Raw genomic sequence first — 16,139 nt, 5'->3', positions numbered from 1 at the left:
GCCCTTTGACCGCGACCTTCTCCGTGTGTCAGGTCCGCATTAGGCTGATCTCAATCATCCAGTTTTCCCACCGACGTGCTCTCGGACCGTGGACGGGACGTGGGCAGGCTCAAAGATGAGATTGCTCCCAGGCCCGAGTCCGAAGAAGAGACGCACTGAGTCCCAATGATCTTCTTGGACTCTGGACCGCGTAGCTTCTTGAGGTCGTAGGTATGGAGCCAAGCTTATAGAAGAGCCTCGACATCGACATCTGCTTCGCATGCGCATGTTTTGATGCTGGTCGTCATTGTAACCGGACACCCATTGCTTCTGCATCTCACTTGCACCTAGACGTATACTACATCCCTCAATTCTCATGGAGTTTACATCTGTAGCATACATGACAACACACAAGCAGCCGTACCAAAGCATCCCAGTTCGGTCGAACAGGACATGAAACACCAAGATCGGTAAGGTAGCACAGCACTCGAAATCTTCATCCAGATGTCCATCTCGGTCCCAGTTCCAGAGGACGCGTAGCACAGATTCATCCGTTACCACCACGCCGATAATCAACCCAAGACGTGCGGTAACCACCGCACCACGCACTCTCGAAACAAACAAAAAGGCCAGGCAGAGTCGCAAACCAGGCCGACCGACCGGCCATCAGATAAAAAGACCCTTTTGAGTCGAAACGAAACGGAACGTCTGATCTTGCTTGCACCTGTCCTGAAACCCGAATGGGCCAGCAGGTATATTGCCACACCAGCCAGCGCTTTGATGGGAACGAGGCTCACCCCCGTCCCACCATATTTTGCCGCCTCGTTGGCCCGTTGACTTTTTTTTTGTCTGGAATGAAACGGTCGTTTTCTCCGCATTCTATACCATGAACCCGTCGTCTCATAGCATGACAATAAAGCATGGCAGATCAGTGGCAAAAGTGTCACTTCAAAACTCCCCATCTTCGCAGGACGTCGGAAAAATGGACGGCCAGGCAGGCGGCAGTTAGCGAACACCCACGGATAAATATGTGATGGCGAAACAGAGTCTATAATGCTTCTATCCAGTAGCCGTCTATGCAACAAAGCCCAGGATGCCATGCAAAACGAAGAAACAAAGTCCAGTCCAAATGTTTGAACGGATCCCAACCCGAACGAAAAGAAACCGGATCTTGACCAGACACCCGTAATCCCAATACAAGTGATGAGTATCCATCGTCATCATCCAATACGCCTCTGTGAGGGTTCTGTTCTTTCCAGAAATCGCCTCATCTCTTTTGTTTTCGTATAACGTCTACTACGCCGGATCGCCACCGAGTCGTGATGGTCGAATAAAAATGAAGAAGCCAAGTCGTCAGTGAGGGCGGTCCAGCCTTGCCGCTCTCGGTATTAGGGTATTATGTAGGTTGTATGCGTCTTTCGTGCCCTCTATATGTATCCGCCCTCTATCTCGCAGGTACCGCCGCTGCTCTCCAGTGCCTCGATTCCGGCGACGTCGGCACCAAAGTCCATGATGAGGATCTTGGGATCCTGTCCGGTGCTGACGATTCTCCGATAATCGCTCTTCGCGCTCAGCACCCAGCTAGCGTGCCATCGTGGGAAGTCGAGCAACTGGCGACCAGTCTCCATGTCAAAGACCTTAATGTCAGTATCGTAGCTGCCGCTGACAAGACGCCCGCTGACCGAGTCGATATGCAGGCTGCGCACGAGGTTATCGTGGGCCTTCATCTCGCGAAGACACTCGCCCGTGTTGGCATCCCAAATGCGGATGACCTTGTCATTACCAGCCGAGGCGACATATCGGCCGTCTTCGGAGAACTGAGAACACGCCAGGCCCTTGGTGTGACCCTGGAATTCTCGAATGTTTTTGCCAGTGTCAATGTTCCAGAGCTTGACGCGGAAGTCGCCCGAACAAGAGACAATGGTATTGCCGCGCATCTGGACAGCATTCACTGGACCGGAATGCCCTCGAAGCTGACGGAGGAGAGTGCCGGTCGCTCGGTCCCAAACGCAGATGCTAATGTCCTTGCTACACGTAATGATGTGTTTGTCGTCAAAAGCGAGATCCAACACAGCGGCAGTATGATGCTGAAGACGGCGGATCGGTCTGTAGCCCGAGCGAACGTTGTACACAATGCAGCTCGCGTCGGACGACCCAGTGACGAGCATGCGATCATCGTATTGCAGACAAAGAATCGATGCCTTGTGGTGGGTGGGAAAGGAAACCATGGCAGGCATCGAAGGATTCGCCCGCTGGTTATCGGGGAGAGTTGCGTAATGAACCGGCTGTCCTTCGTCGTCGAGAAGCAGGGAGACGTCGTTGACGACCTCAGGCGGGCCGATGACCAGACGACACTCGAATGTCCGCATGTCCCACACTCGAATGGTCTTATCGCGAGAACCGGTGATGATCTTCGTTCTATGCGTATGTTAGTTAACCAGGCTCTTCCGAAAGAATCCTTGATACTTACTCGTCGAACTGAAGGCAATAGATACTGTCCAGGTGCCCATTCAGATAGACGGGCTTAGCCTTGCCCTCCTTCCATCGCTGGTCGAGCTCCTCCTTGGCCTTGTAGATCTGCTTCCAATTCACGTCTGGGTTGATGGGCGGGACGCCCTGTCCTGTTCCAGGTTGAACGGGGAGACTAGTAGCGTAGGTTCCAGTCTTCTCGCGCAAGAATGACTCTCTCCAGACGTGTTGGTTCTTGACCATTTGCTGCCATTCCCGCGAAACTCTGCTCGCAGCGCCAAGAGCAGTGGCATCCAAATGAGCGAGAACCTGGATCGCCAACTCAACAGGGAGCTGCGCAATAAAGTTGATTCGGCTGATGTTGGCGTCCTGGACCTCCACCTCCACATCGACGTCCGAGTCGACACCAGTAACGGTGATGCCGATGCCGCTCTCGCGATCAGTGAAGTCATCAGAGGAAGCGCGAAGCCACTTGTTCTGGAAAGCCTGGTTTGAGGCAGCGGCAGAAGCCTTGGCAGCGGCGCCTGTGTGAAAAGGGATGATGGGCGGCGCGCTTCCACTCCCAGGGAGTGGCAGGCAGGGGAAGCAGTGATCAGACGCGGAGGCATCGCTTTGTGAGTCGGGGCCATGGGACGTCTTGGAGTGTCGAAAGCTTGTTGCCTGGCGAAGGCGGTGCCAATGGGAGTTGGCGTGAGCAGTGCCGGGACGGACATCATTTTGAGGCTCCTCCAAGCCATGAGCACCCCCGATCGAATGTCTCTTGTGATGGTGGACAATGCCCTTCAACGATATGGACGCCCTACGGAACATGCCCTTGATGCTACCATTGCTATTGCCGCCGTTGCCTCCCGCGTGTGCTCCGTGACCGTGCTTCTCAGAGTTCTCGTTGCTAGGGCCGACGTGGCTTCGAGATCGCTCGAGGGAGAGTTCCTCGAGATGGCTCGACAGTTCGGGTTCGATGTGGAAGATGGAGGATTTGCGGCGCCATGGGAGGGAGAGACTCATGCTACGAAGGCGATGTTGCTGGAAAGAAGGTCTGGCGTTGGCGTTCCCATCAAAGGCATCTTCCTGAATGGCGGAAGTGGAGGAGGGCTCGTCGTAGATAGCCTCCTGGGCCGGAGCCCAATCGGAGAGGATTTGGATGCGTGCAGACATGCTGTAGATGCGTACGTCGACGTCGACGCTGGCGACAGTCGCCTAGAGACCAGAACTAGAGGTCGAGATGGATCTTCTCTAGCTGACCTTGCAGACGAGACGACAAGGAAGGGTCCGGGGACGTGGAAGAGAAAGGGGAGGTCGAAACGGATTCGTGGGGAAGCGAACACAGCACAAATACCTAGGGATCATCACATGGTCAGTGGGAGGTTTGAAGGGTTTAAGGGAATAGGTAAGAGAGGGAGATGGGTAGTTCGAGGAGGTACGGAGGGTCTTGTCTCGGTTCCATACCTTCAGTCCTAGCTTCTTCTCCCTTTTTTGCTTCTTTTCCCCCTTCCTAAACCTGACTCTATCTGGCGCGCCGGGAAGTTGTACACTCGCAGGACGGGAATGTCTCGGACTTCCCAGCTAAAGGCTTGGAGCCACTGCAGGGTGGACAATGGGTGGATAAGCAGGTGGCGGCCAGTAAGGAGACGGTTGGGCGGAAGTTTTGGAGATTTTCGGGTGTGGTTCAAAGATATTGAGACAGAGAGCGAGATGGGCTGCAGCAGCCGTGAACGGGGTTGAGTTGCAGTGCAGGCGGAGGGCGGCAGTGGAAAGCTGAACCACGGAAGTCGGCCGGTGGCCCCTGGGGCTCTTTGGGGACTGAAAGGCAGGGCGAGCAAGCCGCGACAGGAAGAGTTGGTGAGGGTCCTGGGGACGGTTTGTTTGGGGGTTGCTGGAGACGACCTATTCAGGCCTAGGGGCGTCGAAATGTCAGGGTCGAAGGGTGTTCGTCCCCCCGGCTGGCCCTTCTTCTCTCTATGGATTTTCAAGGGTCCGTCCTCCTTGGGTGGTGGGAAGAGGGATCGGCTTCCTGGGGTTACCGGATCGGGTCTGGATTCGTCTGCGGGAAATAGGGTGGTGGACACACTACCGGGCAGAACGCGCCGCCACCCAGCGAGTCTTTCCGTGCTAGGTTTCTCGTCGAAGTACGGATAGAGGTGAAAGATGAGGGTGAGGACGGTGACGGTAACACGAAGACAGAGATGAATGAAGGAGGTCGAAGTTGGCAGACAGGTCCGATGACCTTGGAGCAGTTGGGCAGAAGCGTCAGGTAGGTATTCGTACGGTGCCTAATGAGCAAGTGAGCATCTGCCCGTCGAGCTGTGGGTGCCGTGGTGCCCTGGCGTGTCCTGGTGTGTGCCCGGGTGTGGGAGCGCGAGTCAACAAAGAAAGGGAAGAGAAGAAGAAAGAAAAAAAGGGCGACAGTGCAGATCTCCAGCCAAGTGCGAGCCTCGGGTTTGTGTGATGACTGGCGGCGACTAGTCTTTTGTGGTTGTTGGGCGACGGTTTCGAGTAATGTTGATGTAAATCTCAAGCCGGCGATGGGAAGGGCAAAGAAAAGTCCCGGTCCTTCCCCTCTGGTACCGAGTGCGGTACGTACTTGTATCCAGGTATTTCTTGGGTCTTGGGGAACGGGAAAGCCGCCTTTGCAAGATTCACCTACTTAGGTATCACACTCCCTCAGTTAGGTACTTTACTGTTTCTCAGATCTGTGTACCGGGAAGAAGCAGCGATGCCAGAGGTCAATACGGAACGAGTTGACGGCCGTTGAAAAGAACAACAACAGAAGCGAGATCGCCAGATTGGCGCTGACAGGTGCGAGAACGGTGCGTAGAAGAAGAGATGGAAACTAGGAGCCGGCAAGTATTCGTAGGTACACACACCCACAGGAACGAGAAAGGATGAAAGACGGCCTGGCCGATAGGTATGGGCTTACCACTGTCAGGCTTCACCTCAATTTGCTGTGAAGGCACTAGTGCTGGCGAGAAGTAGTTGAACGTGCGCCACGCCTGTTGCAGATTGCACGGGGTAGCCCGGGGAACCGAGTCGTCTTTGTGCGATCCGGATGGTTTTGTATACTTTGGTAGGTAAGTCGTAGGTGTTCAAATGATCAAACAGTGGGAGTTGATCCCAGTGGACAAAGAGGAAGCACAGCAGAAGAAGGTATCCCGTGACAATTCAACATCATGTGGGCATGGGATGATAGAGGAGTGACCGCGATACTTGAAGTCAGTGTGCCAGGACAAGAATACCGACTCTACCACATCAACATGCGCCGTTGTTGCTGTTGACATTCATCACACAGCGTCGCAATGTTTACATTCCGAATGGGCAAGCCATTCTCGAAATCCCGAACCGCCGCCTCATCTCGTAAGGTTGGCTGCAACCACAATGAAATTGCAGCGTGGCAGGCCTCGCGGGCGCTGTGGCGGATGTACCTACGGTACCAGGGCTGTCAAACAGCAGAAGGGGGCAAAGGTATCGGTACTTGGTGTTTCGGATTTTCGAGCCACTGAACTGCGAAACTTGTCTCTATTCCGGTGACTAGAGACGTATTCGATACTTCTGGTGAAAGAGAATTTTGCCAGGTCTCGATGCCAATTCTCGCTACCCTCCATCTTCTCCCATCCCGAAATCCCATTCCCATTTACAAAACTTAGTACCGTGGGCAGCCAGCTGGATCATTGAATTCCCACTTGCAGGCAGGTCGCAGCATCTGCCTCGACAGTCTCCAACTTCCCGGGGTCTCGGTCCCTGAATGCAAATACCCTGGAAATCCCACCCTTCCCGCATCGCATCCTTCAGGCTAGGCCGCCTGCAACCCTGTAAGCGGAGATCCAAAGTCAATTTCCGATGTTCCCTCTCTTGCAAACTCCGGTCTGGTCAACAGTTCTTTGTGCTTAACCTGGTGTCAGAGACAGCGGCATCCATTTGTGTGTGCCTCTTCGAGGTCGCAAGACGACGATAATCCAGAGGATCATATCCGTACAGATAGTCAACCATCAGCTTCGGCAATTGCCCTTACCCATTCCAGTCCAGAGACGACTCATCCTTTGACCCAGCATGGCGGACGTCGTTGGCATTATGGCAACCAGGCTCTGAGACCTTTACAATCGGAAATTGGCTGTCACACTCTTATGCAGCCGACGAATGAAGGGCAACGTTCCGTCCATCCACCGTCACATCTCACCGGTGCCTTACCGCCTGCTCCTATTGTTCTTCTGCCACTATGTGCCTAGTAGAGTACCCGAGTATTGCCATGAAGGTCTCACCTCTATCATGGCGGTGGGCTCCCTTGGCCGAGCGCTGCATTGTCAGATGCGTCTAAAACACAAAGACGGCGCGGATAAGCGAGCGCCTGGGAAACTCTTCATCTCAAGAATAAAGTTTCGGAAATGAGAGTGAATAACAGCCATATCCTCCTCGTCAGGGGTGATTTTGTGACCTTTCGCTTCCCCAGATTCTCTCGACATGAAGGTAAGCTACCTTTCATGTTAGATCGTGAGCTTCCTAGACCAAGTCACAACTTAAATACAGAGCGTTGAGCAATACATTAGATCCGTAGAAGAAAGATGATCGTCCCAATGATGGGCGGTATGATAAGCTTCTACGGTGACCTGTGATCGTCGACCTTGAAGCAGCAATGTAGCATCATGAGATCGCAAATTCCCATCTGAATTGCGTTTGGGGCACGGGCCATTTACCCTTACCTTCGGCTCCGGCGCGTTGAGCCCCGGTCATCCGGAGCTCAAGTTTTTCCTTGCTCCTGCCGATGACGAGAGGCCCAGTCCATCAGGGTGCCCGTCACGCCAGAATCTCCAGCGATGAGACGAAACCGCCCTGACGTCCCCTCTCAGTTCTCCAAGCTTCTCTCTCCATAATTCCTGACGAGAAGTTGACCTTCTTGTTCTCTCGTCGACGACATATCACTCTCAAGAAGCTGCAAAGATGCCGCCCAAACCTGCCCAATTCGGCAGAATAGGCCTCGTCATTCCGCTCTTCTACCGCGTCTTCTTCCTAGGTATCGAGCCCATCTCTGCTCTTGTCGGTGCCTATTACGCACACGTGCGACCCGACGACTATCTCCAGCTCACTCACGCCGTCTCAAAACCCGAAGTCATTCCCCAAGGAACCTCGATCGTCCTCTCCCAGCTCGCCAACCTATACCTGCTCTTTGCTCTCAATGAAGCCCTCGTTCTTCGCGCCACATCAGACCTGCGCGTCTGGAAGACCGTCCTGTTCGTGCTCCTTGTAGCCGACTTTGGACACTTGTACACAGTTCGAAGCTTAGGGCCAGAGGTGTACTACAACTTCGCCAAGTGGAACGCCATCGACTGGGGAAATGTTCCGTTCGTATACTTTGGTGCCTCGATGAGGGTCGCATTTCTAGCCGGCGTCGGATTAAGCGGGCGACCGGCACCTACAAGAAAGCAACAGTAGAGCATGGGGGAGTTCGCCAAGCTCAAATAGCCTACCCGGCCGGGATGTTGCTTACGCGCCGGAGAACCGCCCGATCATTGCACCGAGCCCGAGTCGCCGATGTTCGGTCCGCACAGAACCGCGACCGAAAGTGAAAGTTCTGGGAGACGAACTGAGGAAAAGGCGCCGTTGGCAAGGGGGGAAGAGGAAATAATGGCGAACGGAAGAGACAGTCCAAGCGAAGGCTGGGACAACCCCGAGCCAGTACCGACATGTTGGACTGGTCACTCACCCTGTCGGCGTTACGCATACCTCGATTAGCTACAGCGCGATGAAAGCATCGAACCAGTACGCATGACCAGACTGGATGGTTGGCTAGGGACATTTGCACGGCACACATGCACTCGGAGACATTTGCCGAGATACAGCGAAGAAGGGAGTTCAGACATCCAGTGCAGCGAGGTTGGCCCCTCGACGAAGAATTTTTGGTCCAGGCCAAGCCCGATGTTATCTGTGATCGTGGAGTTCCCATCCGCCGTCAAACGTCGAAGAGGGGATCTCTTCCCTCTGTATGGTGGGATTTTCGGCAGCCGGTCTCGGAAAATCCTCCGGACAATTTTCCTTCCCCAACTCCCGGAGGAGCCACCTCAAATCGAGTGGGTTTTGGGGTGCAATTGGCGGGCAACGGTGGGGTATCATCGCGGGGCAGCGCGACACGATGAATGGGAGGGCGGGTGAGTGTAAGAAAGTGACGAAGAAGGATGCGAGCTCGACAGGCTTACAGCAGAGATAATTGAACGGCAATCACGACAATAACGGATTCGATTTCGAGAAACATGTTCTTTCTTATGCAGTCCCTTTACGAACACAGCCATCTGCGACGGACGGACGGATGAGGGAAGGAAGTCAATGGCGCAAGATTGTGGAAGAATCGAATGAGAGGGCCATCATTTGCTTCCAACAAGCGCCTAGCCTCGAGCAAGGGTCCTGCCCCCATCTAGCTCCCATGGGCAGACATTGCGGCGCGACATAAGCCCCTCCTCGACCGAGCTGGGAGGTGCCCCTCACTCAAGGATGGATGTCCTACGCTCCACGCGCAGCGCCGCGACAAACGAGATGGTGGGGGGTTTCGGGAGAAGCTCTGAAAATGGTCAGGGTATTTCATCCGGCGCGGTTCCCTCTGCCCGTTGTGAGCAGCGTCCGAGCCTTTCTCCTCTTCCTCCTTCTCTTCCTCTTCTCTCGTGCCATCCGAACACTTCCTGTAATCAAATCGAGGTCGTATCTCGAGAGTAGCCAGACGAATCTACAAGACAGCTCCTCACTCACACTCAACTACCCATCATGTCGATTCCCGAGAAGTTCACCGGCTTCCAGGTCAACAGTGCCGAGACCTGGCAAGACTTCAAGAAGCAGGAGTTTGACCCCAAGCCGTTTGGTGACTACGACGTCGATATTAAGATTGAGTGCTGCGGTGTTTGTGCCAGTGATGTTCACACCATCAAGGGTGACTGGGGTGCTCAGCCCTATCCTCTGGCGGTTGGTCACGGTGAGTCCATGTGTCTACTGCGTAGTTGTGACCTGCTGGCTAACTCCGCTATGTCTAGAAATCGTCGGAAAGGCTTTGAGAGTCGGCTCCAAGGTCACCAAGATCAAGGAGGGCTCGCGTGTTGGTGTTGGAGCTCAATCCTACGCCTGCCTCGAGTGCCGTCAGTGCAAGAACGACAACGAGACATACTGCAAGCACCAGCTCGACACCTACGGCTCTACATTCCCCGACTCCGGCGCCATCTCCCAGGGCGGATACTCCTCCCACGTCCGCACACACGAGCACTGGTACGTGTGTTTGCTACTCTCGAAATGAGATGCATGCTAATCAAGTAACAGGGTTTTCCCCATCCCCGAAGCCCTCCCCAGCACCATCGCTGCTCCTATGCTCTGCGCTGGCCTGACAGCTTACAGCCCTCTGATCAGAAACGGATGCGGCCCTGGCAAGAAGGTCGGCATTGTCGGCATTGGCGGCATCGGTCACTTTGGTGTCATGTTCGCCAAGGCTCTGGGTGCTGAGGTCTGGGCCATTTCCCGCTCGCGATCCAAGGAGGCGGACTCTTTGAAGATGGGTGCCGATGGCTACCTGGCGAGCGGCGAGAAGGGTTGGAACGAGCCCCACAAGATGACTTTCGACCTCATTCTTAACACGGCCAACTCATTCGAGGGCTTCGACCTCTCTGCCTACCTTAGCCTTCTCGACGTCCACGGCAAGTGGGTGTCTGTCGGTCTCCCCGGTGGTGGTGGCATCACTGTTCGCAACCAGGACTTCCTCCCCAACGGCTGCTTCATTGGCAGCTCCCACTTGGGTAGCAGACGCGAGACGCTGGAGATGTTGCAGCTTGCTGCCGACAAGGGCATCAAGACATGGGTGCAGGAGGTTCCCATCAGCGCCGATGGTTTGAGGTCGGCGATGAACGGCATTGAGGATTCCAGTGTCCGCTACAGATACTGCCTGACCAACTACGAGGAGGCATTTGGCCAGTAGGCATAAGGACTGCATGGGTGCGATGTGAATAGCGAAGCAGAAGAATACCATTTAATGACCATCTACAATCAATTGCGTATCAGTTGGATCTCTACATCGGAGGACGCACTCATCACATCAGTGAATTATCAAATGTCCCTGCTTCATCATGTGTCAGTGTCGCGGCAGAATGCGACCTCATCGAAGAGTTCCGCCATTCCGGATGCTCATTTTCCGGGCGCATTTGTAAGTTATTCCCTTTCATCTTCTTTTGCTGGGTACCTAAATAGCCCGGTGTGCCCGGCGCGACCGGTGCGATCGCCGGTCATCGGCAACACAAACAAGGTTCCGCGGGGAGAGACAATGACCGACAGGGGTCTGAGGAGCTCAGCCATTGCGGCTGTGTGTGGTGACATCCCAAGCCGCCCGAGGAGACCGGGGTCTCGGCAAGGTGACATGACTGATCTGATCGATTGATCTGGGGAAAACGTCTAGCGTCTTCAATCCAACTTCGTCCATCAACCACATTTTTTGTTTTATCCAAAAGCTCTTCATTCGTTACACTGGGGAATCCGCCGGACGGCAGTGGATGATGCTGTGTTTGGGTTGAAAGGAAACAGAGAGAAACATTGACATCATGAGCGCTTACCTGGACGCCAGCAATGGCCCGCCGGCGGATGATTCGATGCCCAGCTATGAGGAGGCGGTCGCCGGGGGGTGCGTTTTCTTTGCTTGACATTTACGCACATGATCCGCAACAGTTCAACATCACTCAAGATATGCATAGATAACTGACCATATTTACAGCGCGCAGCGGAATGCAGTGAGGACACACTCCGTCTCGGGATCAATACAATCCCTCAACCTTCACGACGGCACCCTCCCACCATCAATTCTGCGCCTCAAGCACCTCGGCCGCGCAATCTGCCTCAACGGCCCCGTCACCTCCATCGCCATCAGTCCAAAAGGCTACGTCGCCACATCGCAAGACAACTCGGGCACCGCGCTTCCCTCCAGCACCAAGATCTGGGACTTTCCCCAGAAGCCCGGCGCCGTGGGCGCGCGCCTCGTGCCGTCTGACATCAGCAGCGACGCGCCTGTGGTCGTCTTCAGCCCGGATGGAAAACTGACGGCGGTGGTGGAGAAGGATGCAGGATGGAAGCGGGAGTGGCGGGTGAAGCTCCGCGCCGGGGAGGAAGGGCGAGGGGTGCGGTGCGCGTTGAACGGTGTCGGGCATCCCGCGGCTTTCAGCCCCGACGGGAAGAAGTTTGCGGCGGCGGATCCGTTGGGCGTTGTTGTTGTGTTTGAGGCGGCGACGAGTCCGCCGGGGATGCCACCTACGAAGAAGGTGGCGGGTGTGATGAACCATGCTGCGCCGACGCATGTTCTCTTTATGCCGAACGGTGCGGACCTCGTGACGCTGTCGAGAGACGGGACGGTGAGGATATCGGAGGCCAAGACGGGGAGGACGCTACGGCGGATGGAGGTGGATGGGGTTGTGACGGGGACGGGGACGGGGGCGCGGGCGTTGGGGGCGTCGCCGGATGGGAGGGTGGTTGTGTCGGTGTGGGCGAGGGCCGTGTATGTGTGGGAGCACGAGGCTGGGCGGGTATCGAGCTGGGAGATGAACAAAGTGCGGAACAACGAGGGGTGGCCGCTGGCGGTGTCGCCGGATTGTCGGTTCCTGGCGTGTCGGACAGAGGAGGGGATGGATATCTCGGATGTGTACTCTGGACAGGTTCTGGCTGAAGTGACGACCGCGGTGGGGATTGATGGGCTAGTGACGGCGGCGGCCTTTTCGATGGACGGGAAGATGATGGCTGTTGGGAGGCATAGTGGTGTTGTTGATGTGTGGAACTTGGCGCCCTATGAAGGATTATGATGATGGGAGTTTGTGTTTTTGTCTTGATCTGCTTATGACGATGCGGGAGGGAATGTTTTTCTGTTGGATTCAGGTGGGAATAGCGATGAATCAGGCAAAAGTGCTATCTTCATGTTCAAAAGTTACGGGAAACAAGGGAGATTACATATACAGATGTTGATTCAGGCATCTCATAAACCTATCTGAGGGAGCATAGTACGGAGCCTCAACCCAAAGGTATTGGTCTCATGACTTATCACCAGGGCATTGGACTTCATCTAGAAACCCCCAAAGGCGTTTCGCCGAAAAGCAGTGACCAAATTGGACTCGCTCCCATGTTTTGCATTATGTCGTCTCTTATTGTAGAAGTCAATTGGGACGGGATCTCCTAGTTCGGACGAATACCGTTGGATTGTTATCAGCATCTCTGGTTATTTCAATCATTGAGGGGATGGTATTTTTGTCATGAATACCACTTGATAGTTCGTCAATCGTCTTATGAAACTGGAAATCGAAAAGAGCTCCCAGAACGAATGCGACATGTAAATGAATTTCAAATATCATGCCTGGCCTGCATGTTTAGTTTGAGAGAATAGGAAGGTAAACATACTTCCTGCTTTCGATTAGGCTGTAAGCCGTGTGCTCGCGTGACTCTGTCCGCGACCAGCCGAGCACAAACACGTCCAGTGCCGTCTGAGCGAACAAAGGTTGCGGAGGTGACAAATGGAGTCATAAGTCGAGGCTTGATGACCAATGTTTGGATATTGAGCCACCTGCCCCAAAGTCTGTTCATTGCGCCCAACGCTCCCTATTGTAATCACGCCTTTGTGTGCATTATGGCCTTTGCTGGTCGTAAGAGCCGAAGCTGATATCAATGGCATTTCAAAACGCGAATATATGCTAAGTCTTGACGCCGTAATAGAACATCGCGTTTCATCTCAACCCTTATGTAACTCATCTCATGATCAATTTCATTCCAGATCTTGAATGAGTTGCCTTAGTGAGTGAGTACCTTACATGAGTGAGTGAGTGAGTGAGTGAGTGAGGATGAGAACTCGGCGATTACGATTGAGAAATGGCCCAAGCTTTTCGACCGTGCCCCTCATCCCAAAAGGGGATAGTGCGGGGTCCAAGGCTCGCGCAACATTTCAGAGTCAGTCTGGTAGGTAGGTGCGACTCACAGTTGGCAGTGGCAGTTGCCCTGGGCAGTGGGGGACGTACCTCACCGTGGGCGCAATTGCACACCGTGCCGCCTGACTCCCTTCCCCGAGAAAGTCGGCATCTCAAGTTTCCATTCTTTCTTTTCCTCTCTTCCTCCTCTCCGCCTCTCCTCTCGACACACAGCAAACAAACACATCATGGCGCCGAATCCCATTCTGCCCGTCCAGGGCAAGAACAATGTTCTAATTACCTCCGCCCTGCCCTACGTCAACAACGTTCCTCATCTCGGAAACATCATTGGCAGTGTTCTGTCTGCCGATGTCTTTGCGCGGTACTCCCGTGCTCGCGGAAACCCCACCATCTACAGTATGTTGCGACTACCTCTCTCCCTTGAGTGTCTTCCAATGCCCAATCCCGGCTGACCCTTTCTACTACAGTCTGCGGCTCCGACGAGTATGGCACTGCGACCGAGACCAAGGCCCTTGAGGAGGGCGTAACCCCATCCGAGCTGTGCGCAAAGTACCATGCCCTCCACAAGGGCATCTACGACTACTTTGATATCTCGTTCGATATCTTTGGCCGAACCCCGACCGCCCAACAGACCGAGATTGTCCAGGATATCTTTACCAAGCTGTGGAAAAACGGATACATCGAGGAGCGCGAGACCGTCCAGCCTTTCTGCCCTGTCGAGGCCCACCAGTCTTTCCTCGCCGATCGATTTGTCGAGGGTGTCTGCTCTATCTGCGCCTACGATGGTGCTAGAGGCGACCAGTGTGACAAGTGCGGTAATCTTCTCGACCCCCTCGAGCCCGAACCCGAAGCCAACGCTTCTGCCGATGACGATGTTGCTGCCAAGCCCACTGGCTTCTTGATCAAGCCCCGTTGCAAGCTCGACGGAGCTACCCCGGAGAAGCGCAAGACAAAGCACTTGTTCCTTAGACTCGATGCTCTCAAGGACGATCTGGTCAAGTGGTTCAAGGAGTCTAGCAAAAAGGGCGCATGGAGCAATAATGCCGAGCAGATTACCCAAGCCTGGATCGACAAGGGCCTCAAGCCCCGTGGTATCACCAGAGATCTCAAGTGGGGTGTCCCGATCCCGACTCACGAGGTCGGAGAGGACTACGCAAGAAAGGTCTTTTACGTCTGGTTCGACGCTTGCATCGGATACGTCTCCATCACCAAGAACTACACCGACGGCGACAACCTCGAAGGCAAGAACTGGGAGCAGTGGTGGAAGAACCCCGATGACGTGAAGCTGTACCAATTCATGGGCAAGGACAACGTTCAATTCCATACCATCATCTTCCCTGGATCTCAGCTCGGCACCGGCGAGAACTGGACTAAACTGCACAAGATCTCCACTACCGAGTATCTTAACTACGAGGGTGGCAAGTTCAGCAAGTCGAGAGGTGTCGGTGTCTTTGGTAATCAGGTACAACAGACTGGTGTGCCCGTCGATGTCTGGAGATACTACTTGCTGTCTCGCCGCCCCGAGACTTCCGATTCTGAGTTCATGTGGCAGGAGATGGTTGACGGCAACAACAACGAGCTCCTCAAGAACCTCGGCAACTTCTGCCAGAGAGTCAACAAGTTCTGCCAGGCCAAGACCGAAGGCGCGGTTCCCGACTACACCAAATACACTGATGACTACCTGAAGAAGCACATCGACGAGGTCAACACCCTGCTCAAGGAGTACATCAACAACATGGAGGCCACCAAGATGAGGGCTGGTCTTCAGACCATCATGTCTATTTCTGCGTATGCCAACCATTTATCTCCCCCGTTATTTCGTGACGTGAGCTAATAATATCGATAGCCTCGGCAACAAGCTGCTCCAGGACAACAAGCTCGACAACAGACTTCTTACTGAGGAGCCTGACCGCTGCGCTGCCGTTGTCGGTCTCGCGCTCAACCAGATCGACCTTTTGGCCTCTCTCGTCGCTCCTTACCTGCCCAACACCTCGACTGCTATCCTCAAGCAGCTCGGCGTCGAGCCCAAGCCGTTCATCCCCGACACCTGGGTCACTGATGCCATCAAGCCCGGTCACAAGCTTGGAACCCCCGAGCATCTCTTCACCCAGATTGCGGCATCCAAGATTGAGGAGTGGAAGGACGCCTTTGGCGGCGAGGAAGTCAGAAAGCAAAAGGAGGAGGCGGCGGCCAAGGCCGCTGCCAAGAAGGCGGCAAAGGACGCCGAGAAGGCCCGTAAGAAGGCCAAGAAGGAGGCGGAAAAGGCCAAGGCGGCCGGAGCTGGAGCGTCGGTGGAGTCTACCGAGAAGAAGGCCGAGGCTGACCCGGTCATCGAGGCGGTAACAGAGGCCATCTCCAAGACGGATGTCCACACATCGTAGAGTAGAGTAAGACGAGTAGGCGTTTCATGATTATTGGCGTTGTAGAGAGGCTATGGTTGCAGCGGATGATTGATGAGTTGCTTGCTAAGCATGAGAGATAGATGTCAACCATTGTCTCTGGAAGAATCACAAAGTGTTTCCGTGGTCCATTTGATATTCATCGTCGTCCATGTCCTCTGTGGCCTGATTATTGGAGACTACCTCCCTGTGTGTCTTGTAATGCTATAGTCTGTGTATCAAACGGAATGTTGACTTCCTCTATTCTGCTACGTAGTTCCACCCCACTGCTCTGAAGGATCGTTAGGGGGCCTAGTCCATTGGGCTCCTCGTTTCCTTGATCAGGTCTATGACAAGAAATCAAGTCAAAAACCACGTAAATGACGGTTGACGAAGATGAGGGAATGAT

At 54.4% G+C, this 16,139-nt stretch overlaps 6 protein-coding genes across 6 annotated transcripts; 5 read left to right on the top strand and 1 right to left on the bottom strand.

Annotated features, from left to right (window-relative positions):
• Positions 1–1,406: 1,406 nt before the first annotated feature.
• CTAM01_12015 (WD repeat domain-containing protein) lies at positions 1,407–3,603 on the bottom strand (the record flags this gene model as incomplete). The annotated part of the gene is made up of 2 exons (XM_060528023.1): positions 1,407–2,397; positions 2,450–3,603. 2 exons carry the CDS (start codon positions 3,601–3,603, stop codon positions 1,407–1,409), a joined length of 2,145 nt encoding a protein of 714 aa, XP_060377290.1.
• A 3,774-nt stretch (positions 3,604–7,377) lies between these two features.
• On the top strand, positions 7,378–7,869 carry CTAM01_12014 (uncharacterized protein; the record flags this gene model as incomplete). The annotated part of the gene is made up of 1 exon (XM_060528022.1): positions 7,378–7,869. One exon carries the CDS (start codon positions 7,378–7,380, stop codon positions 7,867–7,869), a length of 492 nt encoding a protein of 163 aa, XP_060377289.1.
• Positions 7,870–8,202: 333 nt separating this feature from the next.
• On the top strand, positions 8,203–8,586 carry CTAM01_12013 (uncharacterized protein; the record flags this gene model as incomplete). The annotated part of the gene is made up of 1 exon (XM_060528021.1): positions 8,203–8,586. The coding sequence occupies one exon, from the start codon at positions 8,203–8,205 to the stop codon at positions 8,584–8,586; it is 384 nt and encodes a 127-aa protein (XP_060377288.1).
• Positions 8,587–9,189: 603 nt separating this feature from the next.
• On the top strand, positions 9,190–10,381 carry CTAM01_12012 (alcohol dehydrogenase GroES-like domain-containing protein; the record flags this gene model as incomplete). The annotated part of the gene is made up of 3 exons (XM_060528020.1): positions 9,190–9,394; positions 9,453–9,681; positions 9,733–10,381. The coding sequence occupies 3 exons, from the start codon at positions 9,190–9,192 to the stop codon at positions 10,379–10,381; spliced, it is 1,083 nt and encodes a 360-aa protein (XP_060377287.1).
• A 616-nt stretch (positions 10,382–10,997) lies between these two features.
• CTAM01_12011 (ribosome assembly protein 4) lies at positions 10,998–12,242 on the top strand (the record flags this gene model as incomplete). Its single annotated transcript, XM_060528019.1, has 2 exons — positions 10,998–11,077; positions 11,168–12,242. The coding sequence occupies 2 exons, from the start codon at positions 10,998–11,000 to the stop codon at positions 12,240–12,242; spliced, it is 1,155 nt and encodes a 384-aa protein (XP_060377286.1).
• A 1,337-nt stretch (positions 12,243–13,579) lies between these two features.
• Positions 13,580–15,733, top strand: CTAM01_12010 (methionyl-tRNA synthetase; the record flags this gene model as incomplete). The annotated part of the gene is made up of 3 exons (XM_060528018.1): positions 13,580–13,748; positions 13,820–15,140; positions 15,199–15,733. The coding sequence occupies 3 exons, from the start codon at positions 13,580–13,582 to the stop codon at positions 15,731–15,733; spliced, it is 2,025 nt and encodes a 674-aa protein (XP_060377285.1).
• Between the last annotated feature and the right edge of the window lie 406 nt (positions 15,734–16,139).

Source organism: Colletotrichum tamarilloi (assembly GCF_030869305.1).
Source record: "Colletotrichum tamarilloi strain Tom-12 chromosome Unknown Scaffold_71.1, whole genome shotgun sequence".
Classification (NCBI taxonomy): domain Eukaryota; kingdom Fungi; phylum Ascomycota; class Sordariomycetes; order Glomerellales; family Glomerellaceae; genus Colletotrichum; species Colletotrichum tamarilloi.
Note: the sequence above shows the minus strand (reverse complement) of the source record. Positions and strands in the feature narration are given on the sequence as shown.